The 21,288-nt window shown below is 39.7% G+C and overlaps 1 protein-coding gene across 1 annotated transcript; it reads left to right on the top strand.

Annotated features, from left to right (window-relative positions):
- The first annotated feature begins 4,101 nt into the window (after positions 1-4,101).
- On the top strand, positions 4,102-20,907 carry LOC133441599 (cytochrome P450 4V2-like). The gene is made up of 11 exons (XM_061719072.1): positions 4,102-4,352; positions 4,440-4,552; positions 16,112-16,197; positions 16,598-16,788; positions 16,948-17,017; positions 17,113-17,239; positions 17,354-17,527; positions 17,600-17,702; positions 18,428-18,562; positions 19,813-19,992; positions 20,126-20,907. The coding sequence occupies exons 1-11, from the start codon at positions 4,160-4,162 to the stop codon at positions 20,287-20,289; spliced, it is 1,536 nt and encodes a 511-aa protein (XP_061575056.1). The 5' UTR covers positions 4,102-4,159; the 3' UTR covers positions 20,290-20,907.
- Positions 20,908-21,288: the final 381 nt, after the last annotated feature.

The following is a 21,288-nucleotide window of genomic DNA, read 5'->3' as shown; positions in this document are numbered from 1 at the left end:
GAGAAAAATAAAAATAATATTTTAGAAGAGGAAGATTTTTTTTTTCATTATGCACTTCGAGAAAAAAATCGAAATGTCGAGATTAATGTTAAAGTACAATTTCAAGAAAAAAGTTAAAATGTTGAGAAAAAAGTCTAAATGTCGAGATTAATGTGGAAGTACAATTTAGAGAAAAAAGTCCAAATGTCGAGATTAATGTTGAAGCACAATTTCGAGAAAAGTCGAAATGTTGAGAAAAAAGTCAAAATTTCGTGAATAAAGTTGAAATGTTAAGAAAAAAGTCGAAATTTCGACTTTATTTTTGAAATTGTATTTCAACATTATTCTCGACATTTCGACTTTTTTCTCGAAGTGCACAATAAAAAAAAACCTTCCCCTCTCAAAATATGTTTTCTCCTGCATGTCCCTAACGCTCTTCCGTACTGATCAGTTCTCCCGGTCTCAGCTGATAATTTCTCCCGGTCTCAGCGCGATCAGGCTTGGATGAAGCCCGACACGCTGAGTCCTGACTACTAACTAACTGATTAATGTAATAACTTAGATAAAGTACAAGTAGATAAAGTACAATCAAACTATGTTTTGCTTCCGCTCTATTTTTAAATACGCACACTTGCATGCTTGTGTGTGTGTGTGTGTTGTGCGGCGCGCGTGTGTGTTGTGCGGCGCGCGTGTGTGTGTTGTAAGGCGGCTCTCCGTGTATAGATGGCGCCTTTTCGGTCATTGCGCTGTGTGTGTTTTAAATACAGAAATGACACAAAACTGAGGGTGTGCCTTTCCACACAGCGCACCGTATGGAAAGACAAAATACGGTAGTATTTTAAAATGACCAAAATATATTTCTAAATTATTTAGCAGGATAAAAACTTAAAAACTTATATCATTATTCAACATTTTATCATACTACTACTCCGACAGGTTGTTAAAGGAAAAATGTTAAAATATTTTGCTCTCATATTAAAAGAGACATTTTTCAGAAATTATTTTATGTCCTCTTGGCCTCCACTTTCAAATCGGACCACTTCTTTTTTATTTCAGTCACAGATCTGTCCGTGGCACTCACAGCGTTTACAGCAGCAACGACGTGCTGCCACTCACTTGCTTTATTTTTGTTAGTGATGCCACTACTGTGACCACCAAATAATGTGGTTTTCCTGGCCTCCACCTCATCCACAACATCTCAATCTCAGTCTCCGTGAAATTTAGTGGCACGGTTGCCTGGCTCGACACATCTCATTCATCCTGACGCACAGCAGAAACAGGCTGCAGGAAGCCGCTGCGCATGCTCAGCAGGCTCATTTATATGCAAATACAGTCATCAAGTACTTTGCATTGCCCACTCTTGGTAAAAAGTGGGCGTGTAGAGGGCGGGGTATGAGGCGAATTCACGTGCGCAACCTTCCAGCTGGACTGTGATTTATAAAGCGAACATTGCGTGCAAGTGTGCGTGCACACTGTTTTATAAATCAGGATTTTTTTGTGCGCACGCCATTTTCGGCTTTTGAGCACACGTACACTTTTAGTATGAATCCTACGCACTCTTTTATAAATGAGGCCCCTGGGCATTGCCATCCTCTACCAACCCTGGGAGGGCCCTTCACTGAGCTCAGGTCTCCTCCTTAACCTGAGTAGTGAGCAGGCCGCTTCTTTTCACCAGACAGGGTGGGCTTTCTCTGGCCGGACGTAGCACGTGGAAGGATCACGTTATTACGGACAGATATTATTTTAATTTATGACTGAATCTCTTGTGTGCCAGCTTTTGTTAGAGGATGGAAGAATTATGACAATTAATTTTAGTTCAATTTAATTCAAATTTATATAGCATCTATTACGATAGAACTTGCCTCTAGGCGCTTTCCGGAGACTCAGGACATGACCCCCAAAAAATTATTAGATTAACAATGGCAGGAAAAAACTCCCTTTTAAGACGGAAGAAAACTTGAGTAGGATCTGGATCATGTGGGTGGGGGGGTGGAACTACAGGTCAGGATGCAACTCCGGAAGCTCTGGCCTGCAAACTTATACAGAAGTTCACACACTCTCACGCCACACATGGCATTTCTTATGCTGAGAAATTAACTTCAGGGCACAGTAACAGCCCATGTCACGCTGCTGTGTGCTGAGCTCTCAACTCAGAGCAGCTGTCTGCGACGAGGTTATATCTACGACGAGTGTCCGTGTACTTTGCGGCCATCCGTTTTTTGTTTTGAAATGACAAAATAAAAATAGAGAAATAATCCAAAATAATCCGTTCTCCATCTTTTGTTTTGATAATAAAAAACGGAAAACGGAAAACGGATCGTTATCCATTATCCGTTATCCGTTATCTGATTTAATTGATGTGTTTGAAAATCGAAATTGGGAATTAAAACAGCGAGTGGAAAACTCTTTTCTCTATTTCCTATTCGTTTCCAAGGATACTGAAAACAAGGATTGGACAAATGGGGGGATTGCACATGCGCAGTAATAAATTAAGAAAGTTCTTTCTGGTTCTTTTGTTGATCAGATTGAAAATTAACAGTTTTATTTTTGTAATGTTGAAACAGAAAATAAATAAAATATGAAACCTGGGAGTGAAACAAGAGTTTAATCTGTAATCTGTCTTCACTCCGTCAGGAAACTGCAGTGATGTTGTGTGACAGTCCGTTCAGCTGCAGCGTCCAATCAATAACATGTACTGAACTCTAACATACTAACCCCCCCCCCCCGTTGGAAACGAATAGGAAATAGAGAAAAGAGTTTTCCACTCGCTGTTTTAATTCCCAATTTCGATTTTCAAACACATTAATGAAATTGGATAACAGATTTTCCGTTTTTTATTATCAAAACAAAAGATGGGAAACGGATTATTTTCGATTATATCTCTATCTTTACTTTGTCATTTCAAAACAAAAAACGGATGGCCGCGAAGTACACGGACCAACGAGGCTATGTCTAAGGCAAACTGTTTTAGTCTTGTCCTGTAGCTGCAGCTATGACTACTCGCCCTAACACACTAGAATTTACACTATAGGCTTTACTTAACAGAAACGTTTTAAGTTTGGTTTTAATAGTGGAGGTGGTGTCAGCCTCCTTAACCCAAATTGGAAGTTGGTTCTATAGTAATGGTGCCTGAAAGGAGAAGGCCCGTCCTCCAGATTTACATTTCGATACTCTAGGAACTACTAATAAACCTGCACTCTGAGAACAGAAAACTCTATTAGGAACATAAAACACTATCAGTTCGCTGAGCTTGGCTGTTTTGAACATCATATGGAATTCATATGGAAGTAACCAGATTTTGGATTGAATTCTAAATTTCACAGGAAACCAAGTTGGCAAGAAAAGAAAAAAAAAACAGCGCAAATCAATGCAAATGTTCAGAATCATTCATTAGGTTTACATGACGTTAAAAAAAGAATGTAATCATTGCATTAATCAAACTGATAGTATAGTTTTCATGTATGTGTAAAGATTTTAGTCTGACCACAGATTTGGGTTCAGCTGTACACAGCTGCAAAGATTTTGTCATGAGAACCATATAATATTTCTAAACATAAGGACATGGGTTTTCAAAATAAACAGGAAGCTAAATACAAAAACGTGATATACGTGGTATACAGGGGTATTAAATATTTCTTCCACAACACTTTCCCGTTCTTCTGAGTGCATTTTGTTATACATATGCCCATAATTATTTATTTTAACCTTTACTTAAAATGTATCATTGAAGTATGAGTAAACAAATTGTGTTCAAATAGGTTAACTGCCATACTGCGGGTGTCACATGCTCATATGTGTGCCACATCTATACTACGATTCAATGTATTGGGAAAAAAAAAGACATGCACATTTTTCTCTCAAAAAATATCCCTCTTACTATTCTAATAGCCAAACAAGTAACTTGTAAATGCAGAAAATGCTTTGCTCATGAAGGATATTTGGCATGAAAGGCAGGCTGTTGTTTATTAACCAGCCAGAGATGAAGCTGCTCAAAGACCTACAATGATATAATAAGTGGGACAAAGGTACTGCTGTGGGTGGATCAGTCAAGTGTTGGCCTCAGAAGGGAGGAGCAGTCAAGTGCAAATGTAACATCCTGCTGGTAGTCAAGTCATATAAAAGGCAGCTGGTGCAGACACCAACCCTCACACAAATGTAACATACACACACTGCAACAAAGATGACAGCTTTATTTGGTAATTATAGTTTACCCTTTGTTGGAGTAAGCATCTTCATTGCTGCTCTGACCTACATCATCTACAAGCTGCTGAGGGATCACCTGCAACTATGGTTTGAGATGAAGCCCATTCCAGGAGTGGAAGGAGCTTACCCCATCATAGGAAATGCACTGATGTTCAAAACCAATGCGGGAGGTAAGAAAGCACTGGGCATGCTGCAGCAGGAGGAGTAGCATGTGTAATTCCCTTGATGTTTTATTACTTAACTGCGCCTTTCTTCAGATTTCTTCCGTCAACTTGTGGATTTTACCCATCAGTTCAGAGATGCTCCGATGTTTAAAATTTGGGTTGGACCAGCCCCATTTGTGGTTCTCTTTCATGCTGAAACCGTCGAGGTATGTGGTCAGACTCCTTCACATTTTCAAGTTTCACAGTATGATCTAGATCAGTGTTTCCCAACCTTGGTCCTCGAGCCCCTCCTGTCCTGCATGTTTTTAGATTTTTCCCTGCACCAACACACCTGATTCTAATTAAGGGTCCGCATTAGCTTGTCACCAAGGTCTGCACAACACTGTTGATGACACAGGTACTTTTATCACGGTGTGCTGAAGCAGGGTAACATCTAAAACATGCAGGAAAGGGGGTCTCGAGCACCAGGGTTGGGAAAAACTGATCTAGATAAAGTGTTTAACATGACTTTATAACACATTATTGATGTCATCAGTCAGAGCAATTGTATTGTTTTTCCACTGCAGTTTTGGTGTCAGTGACATTTGAAATCTACTATGAGTGAGGGGGAATGTACAGTTAGATCCCTAGGTCACTGATGATCAGTGTTGCGACCCAGTTCGGCCAGGAAGTCGCAACAAAGGAAATTGTGAAACGATGTGGGATGTGAAACACAGGGGTTTATTGTAATGTTAAAGAAGAGGCACACAGTGGGTAAAGTATATAAACACTGTTGGAGGTCGAGATGCTGCTCAACACATCAAAAACACATTTTCTATCTGAAACTGGTTACTCAAGAGATTCTTTTTTTTTGGTTAACAATTTTTTATTAATTTTATGCCAACTTTTAAAAAAAAAGGCAGACAGTCACAGGCACGGCTCTAAACATTTTGTTGTAGCAGCATGTCCACTATACATTTGAAAAGAACAAACGCAAAAAACAGGGGCAAAAATGTATTACAACAGTTAGAACAAAACAAAAACATTTCATATACTGTACATATTTATACTTGTCTGTCTCCTCCTTGACCCACATACACACTTTCACACAAACACACATTCACATCCACACGCACACCCTCGCATACACATTCCAATCAGAGCCGGATTAAATAAATGGACTACACTAGGCAGACTGTGATTTTTGGGCCCCCCTCCATCGATGTTATTTATGAAATCTTAAACTTACCAAAGTTACTAATAAAACTTAATTCACATTTTACATAGCATAGTCATAGTCAAGTTGGTTCTTTGTATTCCAAAATACAGGTAAGTCATGTGTTGTATATTAAACAGTCTATCAGACTATTTTTAGATTTTTATTATTTATACGTTATTACAATGCTCTATTAAATGCTATTAAATTATCCTTATCTTATCGATTGTGAGCATTTTGCAGAAAATCTTAATTAAATGTGTTGATTAAATTGAATAGTTAAATAAGAAGTCAAATCTACAAAGGCCAATACAATTTGCAGGAAGACAAAGTGTGCTGTAGTATGTACTGTATGTCTGTATGTGTATATGTATGTATGTGTATGCGTATGCAGAGTCGTTTGGGAGATTTGCGATGCCCTGTGTGAAATGGCCAGGGGGGCTCTCGCGCGTGAGCGTAGCGAGCGCGAGCGAAATTTTTGGGTTTTTCGGGTCGGATCGGGTGTCTATATGCACAATTTTAACTCTCCAATTAGCAAAATACTGGATACCTTCCCCTGCCTCATCATCATCATCATCTGGGCTTGCCTCGACGCGGGGCCCCATGGCTGCTTGAGACCCGGGCGGATCTGTGATTTTTGTAACAAATTTATCAAACGTGCCTTTCAGAGAGGCATTAAACTCTTCCATTTTCTTTTGTTTTTTTCTTTTTTCATCCCCTGATGGAAATTTCCTGAATCTGTCTCGTTCTCTCGACATTGTGTGACAGTTTGTTCCAACTCCACCCGTCTGGATCAGAGCAGCTTGTGTCCGCGCTTGGTCTGATCAGTTGTATTGAACAACAGACACGCGTCATCATTGCACATATATTTATTGATATGCACAGACTAGTACACATTTAGGTCTGTAATGGAACGTGACTGTTGATATTTATAAGGAAAGAAAAAAAAATTGGGGAAAAACAAAAACGGCCCATAGCGCCAGGCCCCTTGGGGCGCCAGGCCCCTTGGGGTCGCACGGTTCGCACATCCCTTGCGGCGGCCCTGTGCGTATGTATGCGTATATATATATATATATGTATGTATACTAAATATAGTAATAATGCACATAATTACTATTATGTGCCCTTGGGGCCCCTTGGGGCCCCAAGGGGCCAGGCCCCGTGCGGTCGCACGGTTCGCACATCCCTTGCGGCGGCCCTGTGCGTATGTATGCGTATATATATATGTATGTATACTAAATATAGTAATAATGCACATATATATATATGCCTTAGGTTTTTATCGGCATGTTATCAACCATTAATATGTGTGTGTGTGTTTTGTCCCTCTGTCTGGGCCCCCCCCCTGTCGGGCCCTAGGCACGTGCCTAGTCTGCCTTTGCGTTAATCCGGCTCTGATTCCAATACTAGGAATTAATCAACAAAAACAAAAAGAAAACCCCTCCCACCCCAGTGAGTGATCTGCACCATCCCCTCCCCGTTACCACCCTTTATAGGCAAGACTTTACAGCTCCGATGGCTTCTGACCAGGATTTTAAGGTCTTTTCTTTTGCTCCATGAGACCGTGCAACAGAGAGCTCAAGGGTTAAAATATCCATCAGAAGATGCCACTAGTGATGCAGTATGTGGTGGTTTCCACCGTACTACCAATATTTTTTACTCAAGAGATTCTTAAATGACAAAACACTGGTCTGCGAAATACAAAAAGGGGAGCAGCGCCATAAATTAAGGAAAAAAAAAAGAAGTGTTAATATACCAAAAGGGGTTTACTAAAACAAGATCCTTGCTATCCCAACTCCAGGCTAAAACCTATCAACTACTTTAACAAAAAGGGAAGCCAAATAGGCTTTTATCCAAAAACCAAAATTACTTCTAACAGTCAACAACAGTCAAAAGGAGCCAGAAGGAGCAAAGCTACAAAGCTATAAACAAGACAATAACCCACAAATCTGAATTGATATCTATCTATCATTTAAAAGTTCAATCATGTTTGAGGCAAGTTGTCACTGGACATACAGTTGCTTCCCGATTGTTGTTGTTCTTCTTCTTCTCTGTTTTATTGGTGGATCGCAACCAACTTTAAGTTGAATACCGCCACCTACTGTACAAGAGTGTGTAACATAATTTCATTTAGCCTGTTTTTTAAAAGGAACCCTGGCTATTAAGACATGTAGGTCTTAAAAGATAAATGTTGGTATCAATTATAACAATGTGATATAAAAAACCTTGTTGATGTCTTCGTTTTTATAAAATTTGAAAATATAATTTAACTCGTAGGTCGCCATTGTTGTTTACATTCTGAGTAGTGACGTCAGACGGTGGCCCCTGCTAGCCCCGTCCACTGTTTTGACACCCAGAAACAGATGAAAACACAGCTGAACAGGTGACGGCGCACCAGAAACACAGATCAAAACACAGCTAAACATTAAGGTGACGGCGCACCTACAAAAAAGTTTTAAAAAAATAAATAAAGTACCGCACCATAAAGCATGAACTATAAAAACACCATAAAACTCAGACAGACTAACAGACCACACGTTTCAACTAGCAGATAGCCGATGCTACAATAAAAACCCCAGCCAGATCTGGCGTCATTAAATGAAATAAAGATGTTAGGTAGTTAAATGCCAGGTACTTAAACTCATTCACCCTCTCCATCGGCTGACCATATAGAGTTAGCTTCTCAATGCCAATCTTGCGCTTATTTGTAAAAATCATGTAACATGACTTACTTGACATTTTGAACCCCCATTCATGTGACCACTTTTCAGCTTTTTCTATTGCTTTCCTCACATTCTTAAAGACATGTGGCACATTTTTCCAACCTGTTCCAACCTTGACTTTAAATGTCCTGCCTATTAAAAAGTCCATAATCCAGTTATACAATCTCCCTCCAATACCCATTTTACTTAGTTTGATAAGAAACCCATCCCTCTACATGGAATCATGTGCTTTTTCGATATCAAAATACACTATTGCTATTAACTCTTTCATTTTCATTGTCTTTTCTACCTCATTACTAACTCTAACTAGAGCATCCATGTAATGGACTTGACTCAAGGAGGACTCAAATGCACGACTCCAGGAACAAAAAGAGTATTTATTTAAAAATAGGAACCAAAAATGCTGCAGAGCAGGATCAAAAAGGGTTGAACAAAAAGCGCTCTCAGGGAGGATCAATCTTTCACAAACTTCAGGTACAAACTAAATTTGGCGACGTGACGACACTTGACCACACTTGACATGAGGCAACAAACTGGCAACGAGACAAGGGGAGACACACAAAGTATGCACTGTACACTGCCTACTAAATGAAGGATTCAGAACGCTGCTCCAGCAGACCGTTCACACAGCAGTGTGCTACAGTGTATCCCAGAATGCATTTCGCACCAAAACGACAGCGAAAGATGAGATTTAAAAGCAGACTAGAAGCTGTTGTAATTCCAGCTGTAGCGCTGTTAATATGCCACTTTATTACGTTTTAACATTTTTTCAGGCGTAAAAGTAACCGTTAAGATCCCCACCCTGGGCTCAGTTTATTCAAATAACGCCTGTTAAGAAATTTGATCCGATGTTCCGGGGATCAAAAGAGCCGCCGGTCCGGGCAGCATCAGCAGCTCACGGCCGGAGAACAGACACGATCGCTGGGTCAAACTACGGCGGCGTCCCGGGGAGAAACCTGCAGCTCTGTGGAGCATCACCACTGGCTGAAATAAATCATTTAGGAAGATAAATGTTGGTTTAATAGATGAAATCTAACAGTTGTAGCTGCCACATTAGTTTCTCTGAATATAAAGTGAAGCTTCATGTTTTTACTAGATAGATAGATAGACAAAACTACAGACGAAACAAAGGTACAACTGTTATATATATATATATATATATATATATATATATATATATATATATATATATATATATATATATATATACATATACAGTGGGGAGAACAAGTATTTGATACACTGCCGATTTTGCAGGTTTTCCCACTTGAAAAGCATGTAGAAGTCTTTAATTTTTATCACTCTTCAACTGTGAGTGATGGAATCTAAAAAATCCAGAAAATCACATTGTATGATTTTTAAGTAATTAATTTGCATTTTATTGAATGACATAAGTATTTGATCACCTGTCAACCAGTAAGACTTCCGGCTCTCAGACCTGTTAGTTCTTCTTTAGGAAGCCCTCCTGTTCTCCACTCATTACCTGTATTAACTGCACCTGTTTGAACTCGTTACCTGTATAAAAGACACCTGTCTTTTAGTGAAACATGAAACACTAAACTTGAACATGACTGACACTTAACACCTTTGACGAGACACAACAATCCATTGTGGATTGTCCTTTTCTAAATCCACTCTGAACCCTCTCTGTTCCAGGACATATGACAGAAGCATAACTATTATCTTCTCCAACCATTTATATAAGTGGGACGTCAAGGCTATGGGTCTATAGCTACCAGGATTAGAAGGATTCTTCCCTGGTTTATTAAATGGCAATATTATTGCTCTTTTCCAACCACTGGGCAGAACTCCCTCCTTCCATATTTTATTAAAAAGTCTCAACACCATTTTTAATGTTTCCACTGGTAGCTGCCGGAAAATGGCATAACATGACTGGTCCTGTCCTGGTGCTGTATATCCTGTACCTTGTAAGACTATTTTGGGGGGAAGGTGGCTCAGTTGGTAGAGCGTAAACCCTAGTTCCGCCTGTGTCCACCAAAGTGTCCTTGGGCAAGACACTGAATCCCCCGGTTGCTCCCGGTTGTCAGGCCAGCGCCGTTGTGTATGAAAAGCGCTATATAAGTGTAAGCCATTTACCACTGTAAGCCATTTTAAGTTCTGAACTTGTAAGGTCCATATTCATCGTTGACATGTCATCCCCTTTCTTCTCTCTCACTTTCTCATTTTCTCTGATTGTGCAGTCTTTCTGCTGCCTATATAACTCATCTATGTGCTCCCCATTATGTACTGCAGCAAATGCTGTACCTATTACATCAGCCTTTTCTTTGTATGGCACTGTCATTCTCTCCCCATCTACTAGTGCTGGTATTTTAGCTGACTTCCTTTTCCCACTCATTCGCTTGAACATGGACCATATATCCCCCAGCTGAACTCCTCTGCCTATGGTGAAACAAAATTCTCTCCCTGTACTCTTTTTGGTGTACTTAATGATCCTACGAGCCACTGCCCTTTTCCTTTGATATTCTATAATATTCTCTTGTGACAAGTTTTTCTTCAATGCTCTGAATGCTTTGTTTCGTTCTTTTATTGCTCTGCTGCATTCCTCATTCCACCACTGTACCACTTTCTTCCTACCCTGTGTAGTTATTTTTGGTATGTTCAGGTTTGCTGCATTATCAAATGTGTTGACTCTTCACAACATATCCTAATTTTTTTCCAATCTGCCTTACCAAAGCACCACCTGGTGAATATATTTCCTTCTTGTAGGCATACACTTGCATTTACAATAGTTTGCACCGGGAAATGATCACTTCCTACAGTTGAATTAGTCTTAACACACCACTCGCAGGCATTCACCAATCTATCTGACACCATTGTCAGATCCAAACATGACATTGTACCCCTGTTCACGTCCACTCTTGTACCTTTTCCATTGTTAAGACATACTAAAGACCTTTCATCCATCATTTCTTCCACTACATCCCCATTGCTGTCTGTGTGAGTACTACCCCACAAGCTGCTGTGTGCGTTGAAATCTCCACACCATATTTCTTTCTTAGCTACAGTCCCTGCCATTTCCTTGAAACTTTCAACAGTTACATTTCTACATGGATTATAAAAATTAATTAGCTTAATGTTTCCCTCTTCCCTTGGGCTACAAATTTCAACTACAATACATTCAATATCCTCAGAGGAGGGAATCTCCCTATAGGCCAACCCATCTTTGAAAAATGGAGCACACCCTCCTCCATGTTGGTTATTTCTGTCATGTCTTATAGAACTGAACCCTGGAATTACAAAATCTAACTGGGGCCGTAACCAAGTTTCTTGTACACATACAATATCTGGAACTGCATCTAATTCATGTACTGTATGTACTTTTTAAATTATTGTCCATTTGCTATAAGGCTTCTTGTATTCCACTGAAGTATGTGTAGTACCATCATAAATATGTTAACCCTCTGCATGTGTATTTTCTGCAGCTTCATTTTCCTTTAGTAGTGCATGTATCTGGTCTGATTTCACATCTTTCATATCTAGGAATTTGTCTGCTGCTTCCACAATGGCCTTAATCCTGTCACTTTTCCTTTTCAGCTGTGTTGTAACATTAATATTGTGGCAGATGAAGACCACAAAGTTCACTTTATTCATCACTAGTGTTTCATCATTAACTTTACATTTGTGAGTGCAAACATTTTGGGCAATCACTGGAGTTTGGGTTCTGGCCTGATTATGTGGTGTTTTACTGTCCCTCTGTACTACATGTCTCTGTGTCATTTCACTAAAGTTTCCATCATTTGTTCCTGTCCCCCTAACTTTCTTCAGTGCTTCTGCATATGAGACTTTTTCAATTATTTTAACTTTCTGTACCTCTCTGGCTTCCCTCTGTACTACACATCCTCCATATGCAGCACTGTGTTCTCCTCCACAGTTACAACATTGCACCTTGGTATCTTTGTCACATTTTCCATACCCATGTGGCCCTCCACATCTTGCACACCTTAGTTTTCCTTTGAACTGTTGCGCTGTATGCCCCATTCTCTGGCATGTACAACACCTGAGTGGCTTTGGTATGAATTCCCTCACTGGGTAATTCACATATCCCATTTGCACTGTACTTGGTATACTTTTCTCAAACTGAAGTACTACTGACAGGGTTTCCTTCAATGTGCCATTCCTTTTACTTTTAAGCCTTGTGGCCTCAGTCACTTTTCCTCCTTTTAACTAATTTTTTACATTTTCCATTGACATGCTTAGTGGGACTCCTGAGATTACTCCTCTCACTCTTGCCATTGCTCCAGGTATGAGCCTTCATCCTTTCTCCTTTTAGTGTTGACATTCTAAGTATCTTTTCTTGTTCTGGTTGCATGTATCAACACTCGTTTGTTGTTCATAAACCTGGCATATTTTATTCTACCGATTTCTTCCTCGATTACTCTGGTAAGTTTAATTGGGTGATAGTGCCCACCATCCTGATTGAATTTCAATCACTACTTTACAGTCGCTTTCTTGAGCTCGATCCATATTTGTCTGCCTTTCATTCAGACTATTTCTTCTTCTTCACTACTTTTTCCCAGCCCTAGCCCATCCGACCAACTTTTCGCTCTGTCTCGTGTATTTCTCTCTGTCATAGCCCTTTTCTGTTTCCTAGGCTGATTTATCATCCATTTCATTTTCATATCCATCTGAGCTAGATGTCATGATGTTACAGTCAGTACAGTTTATGCAAATCCGCCCAAAAATTATTCAATCCTACCGCGCTACTCTCGCCACGTCACCATCCGTTGTCAAGATTTGAATTTTTGCTTCCCGATTGAAGGTTGAGCGTGTCTTTTATGTCCCGGCTCTATGGATCGGGAGCTGTGACTGGATGGGCTGCAACCAATGGGCAAGACAGAGATAAAGGCGTGTGGCTCTGGGCCAATCCTCTCTAAGCAGCAACAATCAGGGTGTCATCAGGGAAAAAAAAACACCTTGTGTTAATAGCTGGATCACTCACAAGTCACACACAGCTGTAGCCCTGTATCGAACCTCCAATTACTTAGCAATATCAAAGAAAAAGTTATTTCTCAACAGCTGTACAACCTCTGGACTCCTATTCTCACAGTCCCGGTTTCTGGAGTTCTGCCCCAGGTTACGGTTGGTGGGGGTGTGGCTTTTGTGGGGATGGTGGCACTGGGCTTGCAGGTGCCTCCCGAGCTAGTCCTTAATCTGTGAGGTACGATCACAACACAGTGGGGCTAAATGGTGCATTTACTAGAGAGCCATGTCTATGTACAGCTCTAGTTACTAGGCAACCAAAAACCTTAACAGGTTGTAGTCAGCAGGTATTGGTACTCCAGAGGTGGGCTTGGGTCTGCAGGACCCAGGTTCAAGCCCCGGAATGGCAACCAAGATGAACCCCGTTGGCCCCTTGAGCAAGGCCCTTAACCCTAATTGCTCCCCGGGCGTAATGGTGTGTTTGTTCTCTCGCTTTGGATACAAGCATCTGCTAAATTACAGTAGTAGTATTAAAATTTTGATTCCTCCAGGAGCTGCAACTGTACGTTGACATTTTTTTAGGTGTTGCACTTCAGGCTCTCAAACTGCTTCTGCTTCAACCCTTCAAAATAAAATAATGAGTATCATCTATATAAGCTATATTAACACACACTAATACAAATGACTGTGTCACTAACAGGCTTGTCCAGAGCTCGGGAAGAACCTGATGTTAATTAATACGTTTGAATGAGGTGTGTTGACGCATCTAAAACATGCAGAACAGTTGCCCTTGACAATCAGACTTGAAGAGCCCTGCTATACAGATATATAGAATGTTAATCGCTTTTGTGCACAGTTCAGCTTCACGGATGAGGTATTTTAACCATTCCAGAAAATTCCTGTTGCTCACGATTTCATCATTTAAAGGGGACCTATTATGGCATCCGTTACCTATTTTAAACAGCCCTTGAATATCTTAAAAAACAAGCTTTTGATTGTTTTTGTTAAATAAATTAGAAATTCATCCTCAGAGCCATGTCTTTATCTTCCCATTCTCTAACCTCATTATCTATGCGGGATTCTGAGTGGGCGGGGGCTATGATAATGAGGACTGTGCTGATTGGCTGCCTGAATGACGCGATACACCGCTACGAAAAAATGGCGGAAGCTCCGGCCGGCGGAGTTACAGTAGTTGTGGGCGTGGTTTCACGCATCGGAGGCCTACCTATGTAAATTGCATTTTCGTTACGTAACGAAAGGGAGCAGAATCTGAATGGCTCGTACAAGCCACATCACACTGGATGGATTATCTGGGCAGGCTGTACAGACACTGCAGAATTTGGTTGCTTTCCTCTTTCTCTGAGTTGGCAGGCTATATATTAGGGGTGGGAAAAAAAATCGATATTTCAATATATTGTTGTGCTCTCTGTTTCAATAAATAATCGATATACTGTCGGCTAATATCGATATTTTATTACAACACACTTAATGGTTTACGCGGTTGTCACCGCACTATTGTTCAAGCTCTGCCCCGCCCGCCCCCGCTGCCCTCGTGAGCAAAACAAACATGCCGCCTGAGAAACCAGCTCAGAAAATACAGAACCACAGTTTACTCCGTACAGACAGCGGGCTGAGCAGCACTGTTAATGCTGGAAAACTTGCTGTTTGAGCCGGTGTTTAAACTTCCATGTGCGTTAATGTCCGCTCGCACAGACAACCAGCTGCGTTAAGAAACGGACCCCGCTCCGCTCGCGCTCCATGAGAGGAGAGCGGCTCGTACTGTAATACACAATTATTCCACAGACGCCGTTAAAGTAAATGATCGTCAGTCTTTTTGTGTTATGACGTTTATGCTTTTCACTCTGTAAGTGATCCTCGCTCGTATCCTTCCGTGTCCAGTCAACCGTGTGCTGGGAAAACTTGCAGATCATTGAATCACCAGTCACGTTACACACGGACACGGACACTCTCATGCACACTCAGACACACGCCCACCCGTGCAAAACCAGTGTTCAGTGCTTTGGATATTTCAGCTTAAATTTCAAAATGTTATATTAGTTCAATGAAGTTCATATTATTTATATTTATTATAGCTTGTTTGGTTTCTTCTGTTATCGGATACAGTTTGTCATGACATGAGTGAAAAATGCCTGATGCTTCATGGCAATATGTGTGTGTGGTGACAGAATAAATTAGACAGGCTAAAAGGATATTGGAAAAGAAGGGATATTGTTAAGCCTATTTGAGTTATTTATTTCTTAGTTATTTCACAATAATTATATTTGTGAAATTATTATTTAATGTATTTAATTATTACAAAGCAGTGCACTGTCCTGGTTTATATAAAACATGTTATTAATGTTCATGCACTTTAATTTGTCCAGCTGTTCAGTGTTTACATTTACAAGCCTAGGAGACAGTGAGGAAATATATAAATGCACTTTCTTGTATGAAGTTTTGGCATTGAATAAATGCATAACTACAGACGTTTTCCTTTTTATAGGTATTTTTTCTTTTTTAGTCCCATATATCGTGATATATCGCTCTTACCGATATATCGATATATCGATATATCGAATATCGAAAATATCGTGATATTATCGATATCCTGGGCCACATATCGCCAAAGTATCGAATTGGGACTTACCCGTATCGTCCCACCCCTACTATATATATATATGTTTATATATGTTAAAGCAGTTCCCTTTAAGTCAAATCAGTCTATGTCATACAGTATTTGTAGCAGAGTTTGTAAAATTGCTATTCCCAAAAGTGAAATTACAGCCTGTGAATGTTTGACTCAGATAAGATGGAAGCTTGCTAAGTCATTTTGATTGAATGTCTTTGATGACAGGCAAAAAAGTCGATCAGTTTATGTCTCTCAATAACAAACTGTCCTTTTGTAGAAGATCCTCAGCAACACTGTTCACCTGGACAAGTCTTTTGCATATAAGTTTCTTCACCCCTGGCTTGGAACTGGTCTGCTCACCAGGTAAAATGTGGCCATCTCTGGACTGAAGAATAAGAAACAACAAAAAACTAATTCTCAGAAGTTTAAAAGAATATAGCATTAAAAAAAGGAAAAAAGCAAGCCTACAAACAGGTTTCTATATGTTTGAACAGTAACAAATGTTTATTATAGCAAAGAGTCCAGTGTGTTATCATTAAGACAGACTTGTCTTTAAGTATGGTTAATCTCTGGTAGAAAATGTCACTAAAATAATGGGTAAGTGACATATTCGGGAAGAAAATAAAATTATGTTTATTTATATATATATATATATATATATATATATATATATATATACACATTTGTTAAACAAAAAGTATACACACTTGGCTGTTATTTACTCGTGATACAGATAAATTGGCTTCTGCGTGTTGTTCATCAGTACTGGGAAAAAGTGGCGTCAGCGCAGGAAGATGCTGACACCAACCTTCCACTTCTCCATCCTGACCGAATTCTTGGAAGTGATGAATGAGCAAGCGGAGATTCTGGTGGAAAAGCTGGAGAAGCAAGCGGGGAAGGGTCCATTCAACTGCTTCAGTCACATCACCCTCTGTGCACTAGACATTATTTGTGGTAAGTAGATTTTACCTTGGGGCTATCTTTTCTATCTGTTAATAATCCATATACAGTAATCGCCAAATGGCCAGACCCTTTTAATTTTTTCTTTTTCTTTTACTGAGATGGGAACAGACTCTATTTGGATATTCAAAAATCCTATGTTTTTTGTTTCAGAAACTGCAATGGGAAGGAAAGTTCATGCCCAGAGCAATTCTGAATCAGAGTATGTGAAGTGTGTCTATAAGTGAGTTATTTTCATTTTCCTTCCAATCACACAAATACTGACATAAATGACGGAATGTCTTCGGATCAACGGTTATGTTGTTATACTGTACCCAGAATGACTGACATTATCGCCGGAAGGCAGAGGAAACCTTGGTTCTGGCCTGACGTTTTGTATTACTCCTTGGGTGAGGGCAAAGAACATGACAAGACACTCAAGGTTCTTCACTCCTTTACATACAAAGTAAGTGATGGAGCTTGTGGTGCCAAAATCAATGGTCATCGAACACATTTACTGGTGAAAATGCAGATGAGATAACGTCACAGATGTATAACATCACTAACCCCCCATGTTCAGGTCATACACGAAAGGGCAGAAAACTTGGCTTACATCGAATCAGACAGCGAGTCAGACCAGGGCACCAGGAAACGCCGAGCCTTTCTGGACATGCTCTTGAAGACTGAAGATGAAGATGGAAACAAGTTGAGCCATCAGGACATCCAGGAGGAAGTTGACACTTTCATGTTTGAGGTGGGTGACAAAAAACCTTTCTCATGCATTCATCTTAGAAAGTGCCTGTACGACTGCGGGTGTATTTTGCAGGGGCATGATACTACGGCTGCTTCTATGAACTGGGCCATTCATCTGCTGGGGTCCCACCCTGAGATTCAAAGAAAAGTTCAGCAGGAGCTACAGGACGTGTTCGGTAATGTTAATCTAGCTCATCCTGTCTTTCTTCACATTAATCACTTTGTTTATTCTACCGCTTGAAGGATTTTGAGTCATTAGTCAGACTCATTTATTCTTTTAGCTGTGAAAATCCTCTCCAAAATAGACAGAAAATAATGACTGTCTCTGCTGTGTGCTCTGATTAACATGGACTCTTGATGGCTAGATGCCAAAATAGATGTGGATTTTGCGCCAGCTTAAAGATGTAAATTAGTCCTAAAGCGCAAAATGCTGTTATCAAGTAATAATTAATAATTAGTCATGACTATTTCTCACATCAGTCTATTAAATGTTAATATGGCATCAATACAATTTCCCTTTGGAGATTAAATATTTTTACAATAATTAAGTTTAATTATTGAATTAAATCAAATTGATCAAGCTTGAACTAAGTCCCTTACTTAAAACTTTGCTTTCCATTTAAATCTAAAGACCTTACCATTATCCGTTTTGCTAATATCTCATGATTTACAGCAATCGGATTGATAAAAAAATAATGTTTAAAGACTTACCACATTGAGCAGTCCAACTGTCACTCTCACAGCAGATTGAATAAATTTAGCAGATAAACGTAAGACAAAAAGCAATAGAAACAAATTATACAACTTTATCCATCTGACCTAGATTCAAACTCAGAATTTGTGCTCAGAATCTATAGTGAAGAAACATGTTTAACACTGCGTCTTGTTTAATGTACAAAAGGTACATCTGATCGACCCATTAATACTGAGGACCTGAAGAAGCTTAAATACCTGGATTGTGTGATCAAAGAGGCTCTGCGTCTGTTTCCCTCCGTCCCTTTCTTTGCTCGAAGCCTCTGTGAAGACTGCCATATACGTAAGTTAAAGATGACTTAAATTGTGGAAAGAAATTGTGGTAATTCCAGATATTGGTACTCCTTTACAAGGAGGAAAAGGAAAAGAAAAAACAATGCTTATAACTAAATCTTCAGAGATATAAGGTGAATGATTTTCAGATTGTCAGAATGTGTTAAAGATAAGTCCTGAAATTGTGCAGAGGCCAGAAGTGTGATCTTTGTGGCGATGGGAGCACATCATAACTAGCTCTGATGATGAAGCTGATTCTTCTCATGTACATTTCCTATAATTCCCTTCTGCTGATCCATCCACACCTTTCCCCTAGATCCAGGGGAAAGGTGCGGTGAGAGCAACCTCGTCCTGATGGTGCACCTCTTCAATGTCTTGAGTTTCCTTAAATGTGCACCATGACATTTATGCTCTGGTGTGCTGAAATAAAAATGTATCCAAACTTATTTTGGGCATGGAAATTAATTAAACTGCGTCAATGAAAGAACTAAAAACAGGTGAACAATTTTATCTTAAACAAATCTAATTAAACTTTTTCCCTGTTATGGCCTCCAATTTTTCTTCAGTCACCTTACCTTAGGAGAAGAACCTGACACTCTTTGCATAACATAAAGTGTTTGTAACAAATAACCACTATCTGTAACCTAAAAACAATGATGTAATAAATAATTACACTTCCACTTGTAAAATTAAATTTCTTCTCTGCGAGGATTTCAACCAATTCCCCAAAAGTGAGAATGTTTTTAAAAATCTTCAGGCAGCAAGAGTATTCCGGATCATGATAATACTTCTAGAAATGATCAGTAACAATGTTGTTAGCTTTCTAAAACTTGATCTTAGATAAGCATTTTCAGTATATGGTATTTTTAAAAGTGGGGGCCAGGGTCATTTAGTGTACAGAGACTCAACTGTTGCGTTTCCATTTCTAGGAACGGCACTGCAACTAGAATTTTTCTGAAACTTCTAAAGGTCTGAAATAACTCACAACTGGGTGTTAGGTAAAAAAAACTGCTGGGTGGGAGGTGGCCTCACATCTGTGCTGATTATGTATGCTGCACAGGAAATTATGTTCAACCATGAATTATTGCTTCACATTCATTCATCTCATTCATCATTCATAAACGCTGAAACGATCAAATGGACGCATCATACTGTATTAAGAAACTAGGAATACTTCAACACGAGCAATCAGACATGGTGTTTGTGTTGTGGCTTGAACAGTATAAACTATGTCTTATATATTAATATTTTTGCTTGCAGAAGGTTTCATGCTTCCCAAAGGTGCAAATGCCGTCATAATCACCTACGCTCTTCACCGTGATCCTCGGTATTTCCCTGATCCTGAGGAGTTCAGGCCTGAGCGATTTTTCCCAGAGAACTCGGCTGGAAGGCCTCCTTACGCATACGTCCCTTTCTCAGCTGGACTCCGCAACTGTATAGGTGAGCACAGGAGTGATTTACCTTGTTGTCTGTTGGACCTAACTACGCAAGCATTTTTTTTTCATCCACTTTTGAAGTTATAAAAAGTGTACTGTTTAACATTATTATGTTTCTGTTTTAATTCAATGTTTAGGTCAACGTTTTGCACAAATGGAGGAAAAGGTGGTGTTGGCCTCCGTTCTGCGTAAATTCAATGTCAAGGCTTGTCAGCGACGAGAAGATCTTTGTCCAGTGGGAGAACTCATCCTGCGACCACAGCGGGGAATCCAAATCGAACTGGAAAAGAGGACATTTTAAATTTCATCAAAAGCACGTTTCCAATTTACTGAGTTTTTGTCAATTTTTTTCTCAAAATGCATTTTCTTATCTTGCGAAGATTTGTGTTCTTTTTTTGGGCGTTTTTTTTTTTTTTTTTTAATTTTTACTGTTCATAGGGCCTGATTTACTAAGATCCTAAATAAAGAGTACTAAATTGCGTGTGCACTGAAAAAGTTTGCACGTGCTGTTGTTGTGTGTTTTGCGGGTGATCAACTAAGATTGCGTGCGCAATTGATAACAGGTGCAAACCGCAGTATTTAAATGAGGTGTTGCGTGTCTTACGGTTTGCGCCATGGGGAGTCTGGATGGAAAGCAGATAGTCACAAGCGCAAAATGAAATTTGACGAGTTGGAGTTAGAGATATTAGTGGAAGAGGCAAATAAACACATTCATGAACTACAGCAAAGAAATTTAAACATTACCAAAAGAAACGATATGGGAGAAAATCTGCGATAGAATAAATGCAGTTGGTAAGACAAAAAGAACGGCAGATGAGGTTAAAAGAAGGTGGCAAGATATAAGGCGAAGAACTAAAGAAAAAGTGGCCTTTAATAAAACTTGTGCAACCATTTTTAAAATAGCATGCAGCAGAATAAAGACTCTGCGTATTCTTTGATTTTGGTTATGTTGCCTCCTTGCCACAATAACAGCAGCCATCGGTGCGTAATGCTGGGCAGATTAGCACCTTCCTTTCGAACGTATTAAATACAGACGCAATCACAATCCCCGCAATAACTTTCAGGCTTGGTAAATCTCATTGCGTGTGGTAAATGAACCTATTTGCATTTTCCCCTCCCAGTATTTAGCGCTTTCTGGCGGGTACGCCCCATATTGATTATTCATCAGGGCAAAAGTACTAAATGAACAGCGTGTGCTATTTTGCTCATTTGAGAGGCGCAGTCCTCTTTGCACGCTGTTAGTAGATCAGCTTGCACATTGGTTTGCGGGTGATGTCAAGTTTGCACACGTTTTTACGTA

This window comes from Cololabis saira, chromosome 1, assembly GCF_033807715.1.
Source record: "Cololabis saira isolate AMF1-May2022 chromosome 1, fColSai1.1, whole genome shotgun sequence".
NCBI classification, from domain to species: Eukaryota; Metazoa; Chordata; class Actinopteri; order Beloniformes; family Belonidae; genus Cololabis; species Cololabis saira.
The sequence above is the reverse complement of the archived record's forward strand: the minus strand, read 5'-3'. Positions and strand labels throughout refer to the sequence as shown.